At 48.8% G+C, this 15,932-nt stretch overlaps 8 protein-coding genes across 8 annotated transcripts; 5 read left to right on the forward strand and 3 right to left on the reverse strand.

The window, feature by feature from the left end:
• Positions 1-231: 231 nt before the first annotated feature.
• Positions 232-1,542, forward strand: LTR84_011346 (uncharacterized protein; the record flags this gene model as incomplete). The annotated part of the gene is made up of 1 exon (XM_064854879.1): positions 232-1,542. The coding sequence occupies one exon, from the start codon at positions 232-234 to the stop codon at positions 1,540-1,542; it is 1,311 nt and encodes a 436-aa protein (XP_064700015.1).
• A 10-nt stretch (positions 1,543-1,552) lies between these two features.
• LTR84_011347 (uncharacterized protein) lies at positions 1,553-3,101 on the reverse strand (the record flags this gene model as incomplete). The annotated part of the gene is made up of 2 exons (XM_064854880.1): positions 1,553-2,524; positions 2,913-3,101. 2 exons carry the CDS (start codon positions 3,099-3,101, stop codon positions 1,553-1,555), a joined length of 1,161 nt encoding a protein of 386 aa, XP_064700016.1.
• Positions 3,102-4,248: 1,147 nt separating this feature from the next.
• Positions 4,249-5,111, reverse strand: LTR84_011348 (uncharacterized protein; the record flags this gene model as incomplete). The annotated part of the gene is made up of 2 exons (XM_064854881.1): positions 4,249-4,955; positions 5,012-5,111. 2 exons carry the CDS (start codon positions 5,109-5,111, stop codon positions 4,249-4,251), a joined length of 807 nt encoding a protein of 268 aa, XP_064700017.1.
• Positions 5,112-6,131: 1,020 nt separating this feature from the next.
• On the reverse strand, positions 6,132-8,517 carry LTR84_011349 (uncharacterized protein; the record flags this gene model as incomplete). Its single annotated transcript, XM_064854882.1, has 2 exons — positions 6,132-8,452; positions 8,505-8,517. The coding sequence occupies 2 exons, from the start codon at positions 8,515-8,517 to the stop codon at positions 6,132-6,134; spliced, it is 2,334 nt and encodes a 777-aa protein (XP_064700018.1).
• A 451-nt stretch (positions 8,518-8,968) lies between these two features.
• Positions 8,969-9,602, forward strand: LTR84_011350 (uncharacterized protein; the record flags this gene model as incomplete). Its single annotated transcript, XM_064854883.1, has 3 exons — positions 8,969-9,140; positions 9,191-9,275; positions 9,320-9,602. 3 exons carry the CDS (start codon positions 8,969-8,971, stop codon positions 9,600-9,602), a joined length of 540 nt encoding a protein of 179 aa, XP_064700019.1.
• Positions 9,603-10,261: 659 nt separating this feature from the next.
• Positions 10,262-11,350, forward strand: LTR84_011351 (uncharacterized protein; the record flags this gene model as incomplete). Its single annotated transcript, XM_064854884.1, has 4 exons — positions 10,262-10,442; positions 10,492-10,663; positions 10,715-11,265; positions 11,325-11,350. 4 exons carry the CDS (start codon positions 10,262-10,264, stop codon positions 11,348-11,350), a joined length of 930 nt encoding a protein of 309 aa, XP_064700020.1.
• A 1,514-nt stretch (positions 11,351-12,864) lies between these two features.
• On the forward strand, positions 12,865-14,490 carry LTR84_011352 (uncharacterized protein; the record flags this gene model as incomplete). Its single annotated transcript, XM_064854885.1, has 2 exons — positions 12,865-13,280; positions 13,332-14,490. 2 exons carry the CDS (start codon positions 12,865-12,867, stop codon positions 14,488-14,490), a joined length of 1,575 nt encoding a protein of 524 aa, XP_064700021.1.
• Positions 14,491-15,141: 651 nt separating this feature from the next.
• On the forward strand, positions 15,142-15,750 carry LTR84_011353 (uncharacterized protein; the record flags this gene model as incomplete). The annotated part of the gene is made up of 1 exon (XM_064854886.1): positions 15,142-15,750. One exon carries the CDS (start codon positions 15,142-15,144, stop codon positions 15,748-15,750), a length of 609 nt encoding a protein of 202 aa, XP_064700022.1.
• Between the last annotated feature and the right edge of the window lie 182 nt (positions 15,751-15,932).

The raw sequence follows: 15,932 nt of genomic DNA on the forward strand, positions 1-15,932 counted from the left end.
ATGGGCCTCAGATTTCATGCCGCAGTTCGACGCGTGCCTTCTCCAATTTCCATTTAAGGTTGCTAGATTGGGCCAACGTGCAGCGCGCTTTTCCCCAGTCAGAAGTTTTTGTATGCACTCATGCTCCATCGTTGTTCAAACATTGATCAATTAGATTCAAAGACCACAGTGGTGTTTTATCAAAACCTTCATCGCTGGAAATAGTACTGCGGGTAGTACTGGCCTTGCTGGATGCAATCCTTTTCTCATAACGTTCTCAACCCAGGACTTCCTGCTAGATTCTCCGCCAGACTGGTTTTCACTCGATCCATATCCCTCACCCGTGCCATCGAGAATGGTAAACGCAAACAGCAAGACTCGGCCTTGAGGCATGATAGACGCCACCAATTCCCGAGCCATCGCCAGAAGGGTCAAGTTCTAGAGCACAACCAAGACCAGCAATCAACCTCGTCCCCATCCTCGTCAAGCTCTGAGCCCCCTGCCTCTTTCATTTCCTCCATCTCGTACACTACTGCGAGTTCGGAATTTCTTTATGGAACATTCTCAGTTCTCTCCGCCCTAAGGGCCAGACGCCGCAAGATCTACAACCTATACCGCTTGCCTTCTTCGTCCAATCTAGAACTCGATCCAGAGTCTGAGACTGCTACCAGCTATACCGTAGCGAGAGAAGAGATTCATCATCTGGCTCGACACCAACAGGTCAACATCCAAGAACTACGTGGGACAGATGCACTCAATACATTCAATAAACTGTCTGGGAGACGTCCACACGGCGGTCTTATCCTCGAGGTATCTCCCCTTCCGAGGTTATCAATCAATGCTCTCGGTCCCGTCGTCTCGAAGCAAGATGACCTGCAGTTAGTTCCGTCCAACAGCACCCCACTTGACACTGGCGTCGATGATCTTTTTCGCCTCAATGGCAATCATCGTACCATTCCCTCCAGTCGACCTCCCAATCAATATCCGTTCGTCCTTTTGCTGGACGGTGTCACAAACCCTGGCAATTTTGGTGCTATAGTCAGATCTGCCTGGTTTTTGGGCGTTGATGCCATCATCATTCCGGACCATGGGACTTCACCAATTTCCCCTGTAAGCATCAAAGCATCAGCTGGTGCCCTTGAACTGATGCCCGTCTTGACCATCAAAAATGAAAGACTATTCTTGATTGAGTCTCGTGCTTCTGGCTGGAAATTCTTCACCGCGGCTGCTCCACCTCCGACCAAAGACAACGTCTCTCCCAATGCACGAATAGAGGGTGCGCTGTCTAACCACCCTTGTGTGCTGGTGTTTGGGAACGAAAAGTCTGGTCCCCGGAAGTTCTGGAGACCATACATGCACAGCACTGTTTCAATACCCAACGCGAGAGGGACATTGGGCGATGTGGACAGTCTTAATGTTAGCGTTGCTGCAGCATTATTGACCCAGAAATTCTTCGACTTTGCTCAACCATCAGTCGTCCCGGCGAAGGACGCAAAATTGGAGAGTGCAACTTCCAGTCCATTCGTCGACTCATTTGGCTTGGAAGGTAGTAAAATATTCTGAACTTGCTGACCTATGATGTCCACTCCAAGGAGTAAATTGGATTGTTCTGTCGGAATGGGATAATCACTTGACCACTGCTGTTAGCATTGGATCCACCAACCTGTATGCTCGGAACCACTTGTTCGCCTTTGGCAGAGATCTTGATTCTCCTTCCACTAGGCTCAACGCGATAGAACTTGCGGCCAAAGTCGCCGAGAAAGCCTTCCAGGGTGGTTAGGTTCAACTGCTCCTGCTTGACAACTCCTTTGGCAACGGCAGCTTCGAAAGCCTCCAGTACCAGCTGTGTCGCGTATGGTTGTGTAAATACTCCTGCAGCGCATTTGCCAACTTGATGCATGTCCAAACCTCCCCTCTTGGCTCCCAATAGATGCGGGGCTGAGTCTGTACCGAGGAAGTATTTGGGATTACCGCTTGTGGCTGCTTTGAGCAATGCCAGCCTGTCAGCAGGAAGTTTCGCAACAGGTTTGCAGAAGTTGATCGGGTCGCCCACAACATCATCAATGATCAGAAACATGTGGTGGGGGGTAATGGTCGCAACGACATTCGGTCCACATTTGGCCACAGCCTCAACAGCCGCTCCAGTAGTGCAATGTTCCAAAACAATTCGTAATCGAGGAAATCGCTTGTGCAGATCGAACAGAGTCGGGAGGAAAGCTTCTTCGGCGTTAAGAACCGTTATGTCATCAGCTGGCGGTGCTTCACCGTGGAGGTTGAGCACTAGATCCTCTTCTTCCATGGCTTGAAAGACGGGATAGAACTGTTCGTAGTTGACCACACCGGAGGCCGAGTTTGTCGTCACGCCTGCCGGATACGATTTGACACCAAAAATGACACCAGACTTTTTCGCTTGCTTGATGGTGTCAGGTGTGATGGACGGGTGTAAATACAAAGACATGAGAGTCTGCGCATCGGTGTGTTTCGCAATGGCTTGCTGATAGGCGAATGCGTGTTCGACCGTTGTAATGGGCGGTACCAAGTTGGGCTGTAGATAAGCACCCATATAGTCAGTAAGCATTCAACAGGCGTTTTTCCAGTACGAAATGAGCAGAAAAGGCTGAGGAGTAGTGGTTTCTAGCTTCGAATTCTGATGTAAGAATGAAGCTTTCATAAGCATTCATTGACATCCCACTGCAAACTGGCCACTGTCGAACCGCAAGCTCGAATGGAACCACCGTTGCTTTCCACTGCACGTCAAGACCATCGGTGCCTGGGACAGCAGACCCAAGATCTCTAGACCAGCAACCACAGACCCAATGAGACCACCACCTATTCCTCACGTATTCCCGAGGAGCAAAACCCAGCAAGGGCAAACCAACAAGCCTTTGGCAAAGCAGAAGAAAGAGAGTTGACGACAGCGAGGACTCACTTACCATAACGAACACAACATCGACACCACCCCGCACAATCGTCGGCGCCACCGCCGCCATCATCTCGCCGTCGCGCAGATGCACGTGGAAATCCGCGGACGCCGGTAACGACAGGCCGTCGAAGAGCCTGCCCGTCCTGCCGGCGGCGTGGGACTTCGCGTCGTCACTGCTGCTGGTTCCTACAGTGGCCATCTTCGTGCTGGGCTGTGGCGGGAGGGATTGGGTCGCTTTTGGATTTCGAGCTGGGGGATAGGGGGCCTTGCGGTTGGTTTCTCTTTTTTTCAAGCTTTCTTTTCTTCAAGTTGGAACGAGACTTGGACGTAGATGGATACAGGTGAGATCTCACTGCCAGGGTTCAGGCTGTGGTTGAATAGCGAAGTGTGGGTGGAAGTGGAGAAAAATATTCATTTCAGGTTTCCGAGAATAAAAATATTCGTGGTGGACTTTCCCCGCATTTCGCTGGGAATGGCTATTTATTGCTGCAGAGATATCGACTTTGACGGCCGATCAACGCAATAGATATGGTGCTTGCTTAGTCCCTGAAATGGGACACTCCAAGGGATGTACTTAGGTACCATGCAGATTTTTAAATAGGACGGCATGGCGACAGAGCGATATATCGAGATAGTAGAGAGAGGAAAAGGCAGAGTTCGAGAAGGAGCGAATATACATTTCGTTGAATTGTGTCTTCGTCTCGAAGATACACATCGACACAACACATCTCAACCATCGCATTGCATCACATTGCAGCGTGTCTCATGAGTATGTCTGTATGTGTGAGTTTAGCTACAAAAAACCACCCGTCCCATCATTACCCCGTCCCCAATGCCGTTTGAATGTCGTGTTATCCATAAGCATAGCCGTAACCATATGTCATTCTGATTCTTTGGATCCGGGGCTCTTTTCCTCGACCCTCATCCAAGTCGTGTATTGTTGTTGGTAGTTTGTGCGGGATTTTGGGATTCGATGTAATGCTTATTGACAAGAAGCCGCCTGGTTGTCATCATCTGAAAGACCATTTGATGGGAGAAAAATCGACAATTTGTGTCCGCTGAGGTCGCCGCCTCAAAACCCGTGGACCAGATGCTGGTAAAAAGAAATTCGGAGTCACAATCTTTTCTCTATGTCAAACGCCTGGAGTGGTGGGTATCCGGTCCCATCAACGAGGTGTTGTGGTACAAAAATTTGTCCTTGTTGCGGTGTGCAAGGAAATGAAGAAATAATAGTCGCAATCGCCCAATGCCGCTCAAAATTTCATCTTTCATGTACAGTTGTTTCAGTCCTGGAAGCATTGTTAGCATTGAAATTCATCATGGTAAGAGTGGACGAAGAAAGGAGCTCATACATCATCAGTCAGTCGATCCAGCAGTTGGATACTCAATATCATCACAAGCAATCCGAGGGTGACAACGACTAGGAGGCCGAATCCGAACCATCCCAGTACCATTGCCGCCGTACCCACGCCGGATTTAACGCTTCCGTTCCCTAGGTCTTGAGCAACTGTACTCGCTGCCACAGCAGCCGTGTGCTGCCACATTACCGACACCAGGACAAAAACTGATGCGATAAATATGGTGGCCAATGCAACTTGAGAGACAGCCCTTGACGGGAATGGTCGAACTTCGTGCTCGGATCCATCCGGGCTCATGCTGGTGTGCCATCCCGGAAATGTTGCCAACAGTATGAAAGTCAGGAAGGCGAGAACGATGGCGATGATGATCAGATATGGGAAGACCACGGCGTTCTTGAACGTGCTGGCCACCCAAATCAGATTGAGCGGGTCTTGATCAATGCTGACCAGATCAGCGAGCGCAGTCGAGTTCTGATTGCACATCCATGCTCCACTGTCAACCCTTATGCAGATGCCAAAGTATCCCACTCGTACGTTGAGGTCCGCGTTTCCAACAATGTTGGCTATCGCTGTAGACACACTCGGGTCAACTTGGACTGTGGAGAAAATGGCAGGGTATTGTTGGTAGTATAGCGAGATGAGGTAGATTCCAGGTATTAGGGGAGAGGTTGAAGAACATCCTGCCAGGAGTAATGCTAGGGAATCGGTCAGCCTGATGGATTTCTCATGTTTGACAGTTTTGTGCACTTACAGAGCAGGATAATTGCCACTGCTATCAAGATCATGAGCACATGATGGTACCCTATGAATGGAACGAATTTCCTCCATCCTGTTGCAAATCTAGGTGCCATGATTTCTCAACTGTGCTCTATTGTGAGACTTGGATTGGTGAGGTTGGCCGTCCGTGCGGACGGAGGACAGTGTTGACAATCAGCACAGGGCAATAGATCTGAGAAACTGTCTGGATCGCTGGACGGTCGGTGCAGTCAAATTCGAGGGTCCGTTCCGGGTGGAGGATAGAAATTGAGAGGTTTGAGAGATGTTGAAACTACACTGCTTGTGTAGATGGAAGACCGATGCAATGCTTCGAGAATTCTAGTCTGTTTTCACCAGGGAATGCAATGGTCAGCTATGTGAGTCTTGCAGAGAGATAATGGAAGAGATGGAGAGGGAGGAGGAGAGGAGAAGCGTAGCTTGACTTAGTTCTGGTAATATGTGAGACTGGAGATCGACGGCACCAATTGCCATGATGATTCACTGAGTGGCCATTGAAAATTCGTGAGGTTGGTCTGTGATCTAAATAATGTGGTGGCAGGAAACTCACTTGCGAGGCTTACCGCCAAAAAATGTCGCTGGCACGACTGCCAAGCCCATTGTTTGGGTTTATCCACAAATGGTTTAGTGCCTGCGGATAGACCTGGGCTACCCGTCGTCCGGCTCGTTCGGGTTCCTGACTATGACGTCGCTTGCTGTCACCCTCTTGGGTTTTCTGGCAGGCTCCAATTCCGAGTCTGGCCTTTGTTCCGAAAGACAGAAGATCGCTTGAACCTTGGTTTTGGAAATTGCAACAACTTTGGCCGGGCAGTTAGAGCCATGCATAATTAATGCTACTGAAGCGTGATTTTGCAGTCTAGCAAATTGACCGCAACAATGTCGACCCTACTCTGTAGATACTTGGTCAAGGGTATAGTAACCAAGAATAGGTCAACATAATTCCAGAGTTTTCATGCCCAGCGCTGCACTTCATCCAGAGTGGCAGCCAATCCAAATATCCCACATCACCTTTACGCCTTGCATCAAACAATCAATGATAATTCAAAACCATAATTCGCAATACCCTGATCCGGAAACCTGAAACCCGTCAATCCTTTTCAACGACCGAAGGCAAATGCACCAATGTCAAGTCTTGGATATCTGATGGGTGATCCCACCTGTGAGCTCTCATCTTCGCTGTTGGGTATTATTTCATCTTCGCTTCCCTTGGGTCTGTCTGGACCAGGTACTGCCACGACGATCGATGCCTGTAAGGCTTCACCTTGATGTTCACTCACCGCCAATACATCATGTGGCACACTACGCTGGATAGTGGTCACTAGTCGGTTTTCCTTCTTGGTAGTTGTAGATGATTGCTCACAGCGTCCACCCAAATTCCTAAGTGCTGATTGCTGGGTCGTGGTCGACTGATATGAAAATGTCTTGTGTATATTCAACTTTTCACAGAAGCTCGACACACTCGTCGCTTTGGGCAGGCTACTGAGTGCCGCCAGTTGCACTTCGCCTGATTGAGCCGAAAATGTTCTACCCTGAGACCCACGAGTTGAGGTCGATTGGGGAGTCTGAACGTTCTTCCTGCGCATCTCAGAAGTACCAGTGCTATTCAGTGCGTCATTTTGCTTTCGAACATGAAACTCCAATAGATCTTCAAACTGTCCAGGCTCTTCTTCCCGGCTCACCTCGCGTGCTCTACCACCTTTTTGAGGCTCGCCGCCGACCGCTCGTTGTACTTTGTTGGTCGCTGGTCGCGAGGACGTGCGCGGTTGGGATTGAGGTACAGTCTCTAGTTCCTCACTCGTGCGAGTTTTGTCTGCATTTGGTGTGGACACATCACATATCTGATCTTGCGTATACGTCTTCTCGCTATCTGTAAGTTGGTGCTTCTCAGCTTCCAGGAGTAGCATATCATCAATAGAATCATCCGAGAAAACATCAAAGCCAGATTTGCGAGTCTTCCTGCGAGCAGTAACCTTTTGTGCCAAGGGACTTGCCTCTACAACCTTGGAGGAGAAGAAGCGACTTTGCTGCACCTCGGAGTTGGCTGATAGTTCGCTTGAATCTGAGCATAATCGTTGTCTTTTTGGAGGCTTGTATGTTGACATGGTCGACGCTCTCATGAGGAACACAGATCGATCCGTCCCCTGAGAATTGGACGTCTGCGTCGACGTTGTGAGAGTTCGACGCAGAGCAGGTGCTGACGAGACCAGTCTTGGCTCCCAGGTAGCATTTTGACTACGCTGTAATAGGCGTTGTTGCGACGGAGATGGGGTGAGGCTGTTAGGGTCGAGTTCTGCAAGGGGCTGCCGGTATGGCTTGAAGAAGTTTTCGATCGATTTTCCTGCCTTTAACCCGGGATCAGAAGTATATGATTGCCCCCTGGTTTCGGCAAGAGCTGCTCTCCCAGACTCCTTTCTTGCGACCGAGTGAAGGCGTTGTTTCGAGAAAGGATCGATGTCACCACATGCGACTCCAACAGCTGTATCAGCATCAACATCCGGACCCAGAAATGGTAGGTCGCACTCCACAACGCCTGGTCCAAGTTCATTCAGGAACACCAATTTTTGTTGCAAAGGGCAGAAGACGCGATGATGTAGAAAGGTCAGTTCTGCGTTTCTGAACTGCTCCAAGTATTTGTCCGGAACCACAAGCTTTCCCTCGAATTGAATCATTCTGATGATCTTCTCCACTTCTTTGTGTTTGCGAATATATGCATGTGCTGTCTTCAGACCCAATCTCTCAATGTTTGTTAGGTAATCGCAACCACTGAGAATGGCCATTTGTCGAAACATGGTGTCGGTCCATCCTGCGAAACTAATTTCCTTACAAATCGAGAAATCTTTTCTCTGAAACTCGATAAGCTCGCCGTACTGGTTCAATTTGGTAAGTAAACGCTTCGCTCCAAAAACGAGTAAGTCCGAGTCTTCGGAGAGAATGCCATCAATGATTCCCTTTTGCTCAAGATAGACAAGCTGGGCATCAGCCTCGTAGGGAGCAACAACATATTGAACATTGAGCTTTTTCAACTCGTCAATCAATTGACGCGCCATTGAAGGGGTCACATCAACAGCTTTTTGGAACTCCTGGTACGACTGTGTAGTCCTCCCAGCCTTATGTAGTTCCATGCCTCGTGCCTTGCTTTCCTCCCTTCTTTTGTGTCGTTCGGCGTTTGTGCCCTTTTTGCTGGGGATATTGTCTCCATCGAAAACCAGATAAGGAACGACTCCAAAGTCCATAAGCATGCGTACTCGGCTCAGGACAAAATCAATGTGGATGGTGGTTGGTTTGCCGAGTGCCAGCGCAAAGGCGCAACCAACCACACCTCGATGAAGCCATCCATAGGCGTCAACTCCAATGGTTTGCCCTTTGAATTGCTTAAGGGTTGAATGCTTTTGGATTGATTTGAGGAGCGGCAAAAGACCTGGATTGATTAGAGTTGGAGATCGGAACCATAAACATCACAGATCACTTACCTTTGATGCCCATGTTGAATATGTGAGGTGGGTTACTGCTCACACCGCTTATTCCACATCCTGTGGCACAGGTGGGGAGTTGTTGTACAGTTGAGTAGTCCAAATATACCGAACCAAGTGGTGAGTGGTGGAAGATTTAGTCAATCAGTGTTGAACACCAGGCTTGGTGTTTATGTTGTGCAAGAGCAAGCAATACTGTTAGAAATGGTTGATGGCTGTGAAGCAATAACCTGGATGCGGTCCCCAATTACGCGCCCGCGACAGGTGCGAATGAGGGGACGCGATTCTTGGAAGGCGCCAGCACTGGCATGCATTGGAGAAATCTCTTGGCAACAATATGTTCATCCGAGGTTTTGCCGCTTGACTTTTTTTCGATGAGAGAGTTGATATGACAAGGATGCGCTCATATCAAGGAATTGACACTATTCCGATAACGAGAAAGGATTGGTTTTACTGAAGTAAACATGGCGAAATCTCTAGACAAGGTTCACAAAAAGGTTCACAAGAAGAAGGGCGGCAGAATGGACAGTCTTCATGTGAACAGCCGGGATGCAAAACGTCTGAGGGCAGCCAGTGCCCGAGAGGAAAAGCTGTCACGCCTCATGGACGCTGCAGCAAGGGTTAACCAAGTCTATGGTATACCCTTTCTCAAACACAAATCAAAGCTGCACTCTAACCACTCATAGTCGAGCGAATTGCTTGGTTCAAAAGTGCACTAGAAGGATCTGTCGGTGCGCTGACAGAAGAAGAACTGCGGGTATTGACACGAAGGTATGACAGAAAGAAAGATGTCAGCACCGAACTGACTATCAAAGCTTTATCGATCGGGAAGATGCACAACTAGAAGAGGCGAAAGCACAGCGCCGGCCTGGACGACCTCGCACCAAAATCGAAGAAGACATAATCATGCGCAAAGATGACGAAGAGCGCGAATTCAAATCTGGCTTTTGGATTCCAGACCTACGAGATGATGAAGGCCGACTCAAATTGGACCGATGGGCCGGTGATTGGGGTGGTCTACACACCCTAAACTTCATCCGCGTTGTGCGAGATGGAGACATCAAACCTTCTAGTTTCCCTCCCAAAGGCCTCTCTTGAGTTTCTGGCGAAAGACTCGTCGGGAACAGGAATTAAAATCCTCTCACAAAGCAATGGGAGGAAAGAACTTGACAAATTGGGAGAGGATATGGCCAGTTGCTGGTAGTTGCTTGTCACAGCTGTGTGGTCAAACTCGCTACTATCCAGCGAAGGTGCCGGCATTGCTCCTCTTAGTCGAAGTCTCTGCTACATGAGGGGGAAAAAGGACCGAACTCAATATCGGATCGCGGTCCGTTCAGGATCAGCCAAACCTTTCAAGAAAGAGAAGATGGTCCAGGCTAATATGCCAGATCGGCGACGCATCTCCAGGAGTCAGGCCATGGAGCACGGTCATATACAGCATGCAATTGCTTGTATGGTACAACATCCTTGCAGAGCGAAAGAATTGCAAGAATTACATTTCTGGAGTTCAAAATTGACGGATAATGGTCTTCAGGGAGTCGAACATGACTCAATCATTTTGCATATCACGTGTTTGATGACTCGCGGCATGTCGCGTCCTACAGAAAAATTATGTAGAACCCTGAACGGGTGCGTTCATTCTGCGTTGTTGCATGATTGAATTTGCTTCATCCTTCTCATTCTCGCGCAACCTCCTTGTACCACCATTCTTCATTCTACAATTATCACAATACTTCTCTCTCTAATAATCATTCGTGATGCTATCATTAAGAGCCCTGTCACGGGCTTTGCCTAAGACTCTGTTCAACAAATCTCCTGTTCGGTGTCTTTCATCAGTTTCGAGGACTGCCTTCTATCGACCTGTCTGGCAACCGGCCACCAGAACAACCTATCCCGCTTTCTCAACATCATGTGCCCGCAGAGAGCCTGCTGGCGAGTGTAAGGACTATCTCTCCGCGCATCCACACCGGCTAACATATTCCTCAAGCTGATCAAGAACTATCGGCCAAGATCGAACAAGAATACCAACTCGAAGTCGAAAACAACGATAGCTCAAAGCTTACACCGCTCAACGACTATCTGAGTGATAGCGGCTTTGAAATCACAGATGTCCCGGGAACACACGAGGTCACACTGACGAAAACGTTTGGTAACGAACAGTACGCAGGCCCTTAAGTCTAGAAAATGGATGACATTGACAAAAGGTTTAGGATCAAGATTGAATTTAGCATCTCCGACATCAATAACCTCGACGAAGAATTCGACCAGTCGGAGGAGGATGATGCCTTTGATGATGAAGCAGAATTTGACAGTGGCAAGAACACCATCAACCAGGCTGGTGTAAGAGGAGGCAAGGTCGATGTTCTGCCCGAAGACAGCATTGCTCCAGCAGATAGGGATGCTGGAGAAGCTCCAGAGGACTACCCGACCACTCCAGCTTTCCCCATTGATCTTCGCATCATCATCACCAAGCCCGGTGACCAAGCGCTGGAGATTCACGCCGTGGCCGCAGACGGAACTATTGAGCCTCAAACCATCAACTACGCGCCCAAGGCATCGGCATTACTGGCAAAGAGCGGCAAGGATGCCCAGGAGGTGCAGGCCCAATACTATGGCCCCCCTGTGAGCAATTTAGATGCCGAGTTGCAGCTTCTCTTGGAGAGATATCTCGAGGACCGAGGAATCAACACCGAGCTGGCCAACTTCCTCCCTGATTATGTTGAGTACAAGGAGCAGAAGGAATATGTTTCGTGGCTTCAAAGTAAGTGGAATGCTTGTGTTCATATCTGTGATCGCAAAGCTAACAATTTCAATCAACAGGCCTGAAGAAGTTCATCGACATCTGAATGGTATTCAGTACTTGGTCTCGCAAGATGCTGCGATTGACCATTGACCATGCGCAACCCGATTTTGTACCCTCCACTTTGAGCAATATCCGACACTCCAATTATGTATATTACTAGGCTGCAGGCGCCGTATGCTGGGAAGCCGATAATGATGAAAAATACCCAAACTTGTGCCGATACAATACCCGCGAATAGCAGAATAGAATTCAAAGCATGAAGTACTTGGCCTGAACCGATACGGTGTAATTCGAGGCCGACTCACACGAAATCAAATTCAAGTTTTCCCAGATTCTAAGTCGAGTTCGTTGGATGTTGGAAAAGCTTTACGAGATACGGGTGTTCCAACGTCCATTGGCAACGTGTTCGCGAGGAGGGCGTGAAGTCACTTCCCTCTTGGCGACCAGCATAAGGCGTCCTTCACAATGACAATGCCTCTGTATTTGCCCTGCGTCCGTGCTCCGTCTCTAGAATTATGGTCGCTTCCCCAGAGGTCATGCTCGCATCTCCTCTCCTCACGGAACTTCCTACTACGTAAGAGGAAGAGGAAAACTGAGTAATCCGACAGCTGAACTCATTCAACTGCGGAGATGCTGTTGTCGATGATCTTCTACCGAGGTATGTTTCCCCTAGTCTCCAGGCTACCGTCAGGAACTGCCAATCATGATCTCGGTATTCACAAACGCCTCTCTGGAAACATGGTTTTCCTCCACTTCTCCTCAAGTCGCCAGAATGGAGGGTGAGCTGGGAAGACCATAAATGGCGACAGCAAAAGTCTATCAACTTGGCTAAATATCTCAGTACGAAGTAGTTACCTAGGTAGTTAGGTACCCCTGTACGGGTACATGTACTGTGCTGACGGGAACTTAGTGTGAATCACTTACCACGGGACAGCTGACACGAGAGAATAGCTCGCATTCTCTAGCCTGATGTGTTGATGACTGTCATCTTACTGTTGCAACTTCAGGCGGGCCATATCCGTACTTCCAAGGCTTCCCTGGACTCCTGGGGCAACATAGGTGGTGGACCATGAGCAATGACAACCTCTATCCAGAAGTGGGTTTTGTTCCTCCTACTCCACAATCTAATTTGGATACCTACTCGGTACTACCTCGTACACAAGTCGTTTTTGTTTCAGGTAAGGAATGAATGCCCTCAAGCACCCCGTCGAGAAATGGAGCTTTTGCCGAATTGGAGCAAGATGACCATTCCATTTCCATTCCATCCACACCACGATACGGATCAACGTTAAGAGTTCCACCTCGTAACCTTCCAAGGTCCTCGGGAGGCCACAAGCCCTGGCGCGCAAGTTGGCAGTCGCATCCCAAGCAGAGACGGAGGGATTCAATTCCGTCCCAAGCACATACAAATATATTGTCTCTGATCGCCCCACCATATTTGGTCGAGACTGTGCACCATACTACTAGTATGCCCTTCCATCTTTACACTTAGCTAAAGTTACTTTCTACTTCCTCAAGTCCTTCAACGACCTTCTGTCTGGGAGCTTTACTCCGACGATGAACCAATATCTGGCTTCAGGGGCTGGTCTCATTGTCGTCTACTTGGTTTACTATCTGGTGTCCTCCTTCATCAGCAATCGCTATCACGCTCGACAAGCGAATGCACTGGGCTGTCAACCAACATGGCAGCGACCTCACAAATATCCACTGGCCATCGATCTCGTTCAGGAAGTGATTCAAGCCGACAAGAACCAAACAGTACCTGACTATTTCCTGGGAGTCTACAAGGCGACCCGCAAGAATACCTGGTCTCAAAATGTGTTGGGTACCATGCAATTTGTTACCAATGACCCCAAGAATATTCAGGCCATATTGGCTACTCAATTCCAGGACTTCGAGATTGGGGAGCTGAGAAGGGGTAACTTCTTCCCGATGCTCGGCAATGGGATTTTCACTGTCGATGGCAAGGCATGGTATGGGAAATAAGTCGTCTAATGATCAATTCGATACTAACACAGTTCAAGGGAACACTCTCGGTCAATGCTTCGACCCCAGTTTGCACGTCAGCAAGTCGCCGACCTACAACTAGAAGAGATTCATGTTCAAGATATGTTCCGACACCTCACAGCCAGCGACGGATGGACTGATTACGTTGATTTGGTTCCTTTGTTCTTCCGCCTCACGCTCGACTCCGCCACCGAATTCCTCTTCGGTCAAAGTGTTGATTCGCAGAACGCTGCCCTTCCAGGTTATACCCAGAAGGCCAAAGAAGCAGGAGACTTAGATTGGACTTCCTTTGCTCATTCCTTTGACTCTGGGACCATGTGTCTTGGCCAGCGTGGACGACTCGCCGAGTTCTACTGGGTCAAAAACCCTCAATCATTCAAAGACAACTGCAAGGATGTCCATAAATTTGCAGATTACTATGTCAATCTTGCTCTCACAACTGATCTCTCTTCGCTCTCTGAAAACCACCACGCGGACGGCCCGAGAAAGGAGAAGTACATCTTCTTGAAAGAGCTTGTCCAGCAGACTAGGGATCCCATCGAGCTCAGAAGTCAGCTTCTCAATATTCTACTTGCAGGTCGTGATACCACTGCTGGACTCCTTGGCTGGACTTTCTTCTTGCTGGTGCGACACCCCGACGTTTTCAAGAAACTCCGCGAGACCATTTTGGAGGAATTCGGAACATATGACCAACCCAAGAACTTGACTTTCGAAAATCTTAAAGGCTGTACTTACCTTCAACATACTCTATCTGAAGTTCTTCGTCTCTATGCAACAGTGCCACTTAATCAAAGACGGGCAACCAGAGACACAACGCTTCCAAGGGGAGGCGGGCCTGACGGCAACTCCCCAGTCTATGTCCGCAAAGGTCAAGAAGTCAACTATTCTGTTCACGTTATGCATCATCGCGAGGACCTTTGGGGACCAGATGTCGAAGAATTCAAACCTGAACGATGGGTCAGCCGTAGACCTGGTTGGGAATTCTTGCCATTCAACGGTGGTCCACGAATCTGCTTGGGTCAACAATTTGCTCTGACGGAAGCAGGGTATGTGATTGTGAGAATGCTCCAAAAATTCGATGGCATCAAGACCAATGAAAGTGATCCTATTGTGAGGCATCAGTACAGTGTCACCACGGCGCCTGCTCGAGTTCCCGTGCGCCTACACGTGGCTTGATTGCGGTCTTGGTCTGATTTGTCTTCGTGTTTTACTGTCGTGCTGAGATTGCCAGGGTGTCATTAGACATATAGTGAAAGCCTTTCTGGGCCATCATGAATGGCTGAGGCAGTCTTTGCAATGAATGATGCTTCGCCCTCGATTCACTTGCTTCCAAATGCTGTGTCAGTTTCCCACGATCGAGTTCGATTCCGCGGAGCTCAACGCTCCGCCTTCGTAAGTGGGAGTATTAGCTTGCAGGCAATAGACTTCCGCTCATCGTTTTTTTGCAGCCCGCCCCACTGTGCCTCATCTATGCTCTTGTCTTCAGGAGGTGCTTGCGACCATGCTTCTGCCCGATGCTTACAATCCAACATGCAGTGGACAACGCCTTCCTATCCTTGTTACGCTGCCAGCACCTTCCTTTCACCTTAGGCCTCATTTCAGGGAAGCAACCATTCATTTGACGCAACTGTCACAGACTGGGATCTCCAGATCCTTGAAACACGAAGACGGCACAACATCCATGAGACTCGAATCATCCATCCACTGCAGTTCATTACTTACGGTCGATTCTCATCCATTTTTACCCCGAAGGCTGATCTCAGCATTGCGACACTTTCGTGCCACCCACCCTCACGTACAAGGGCGCTACACTTTTTCTTATTCCCCATGGCAGGGTTGAGAATCTTCCACTCTCTCCTCACTAAACTAGTGATCGGCATGTTCATACTTGCGACTTCCGTATTATCTCATGCCTTCCCAAAGGCACCTACCCTTGCACCGTTACCAGTCCAGGCCATTCATGCAACTCTCCTAAACATCGATCCTACTGCCCAAGACATATCTCGAGCGGTCCGCTCAAAGGAATTGGTCAAGGATTTCACCGAAGAAGAGACTGGGAAGAAGCTCAAGAGTTCGAACCGCTTGTCCATCGGAATTGTATTTGGTATCCTGGGAGCAGTAGCGATCGCAAGCTCGTACTTCGCTTGGCGTCATGAGCGCAAGGAAAAGGAGTCGAGGAAGGCCCTTCAGAGATTGCGAAAGCTGTGGAAGCATTCAATACGCAGGAAAAAGACTCCTATGCCCGTTAAGTCCCCTGAGCATGACTCTACGGAAACCAGCATCGACATAGAATACTTCTGCCGCGAGCATGGAACCACGAACAATGCAGATTCCAATGACAATGGACGACTTGGCAGCTCTGGGAATGGATTCTTCAGACTATACAGAAGTAACATCAGTCCTGGGATGAGGAGAAACGCAGTTCAAACTGTTTGAGAGGAGCTGTTAGATATTCATATCGTCAAGAGTATCAATCAAAGTTCTGGAGCAACTGGCAATTTTATTCCATCAATGTCATGGAAGATGAAGTTCTTCTATTCAATGGATTCACAAGTTGTTTTCAACAAACATGACATTTCCCGCATTACAATGCGATGTCACTCCATTATCGGCTAATG

Source organism: Exophiala bonariae (assembly GCF_035927105.1).
Source record: "Exophiala bonariae strain CCFEE 5792 chromosome Unknown scaffold_54, whole genome shotgun sequence".
Taxonomy (NCBI): domain Eukaryota; kingdom Fungi; phylum Ascomycota; class Eurotiomycetes; order Chaetothyriales; family Herpotrichiellaceae; genus Exophiala; species Exophiala bonariae.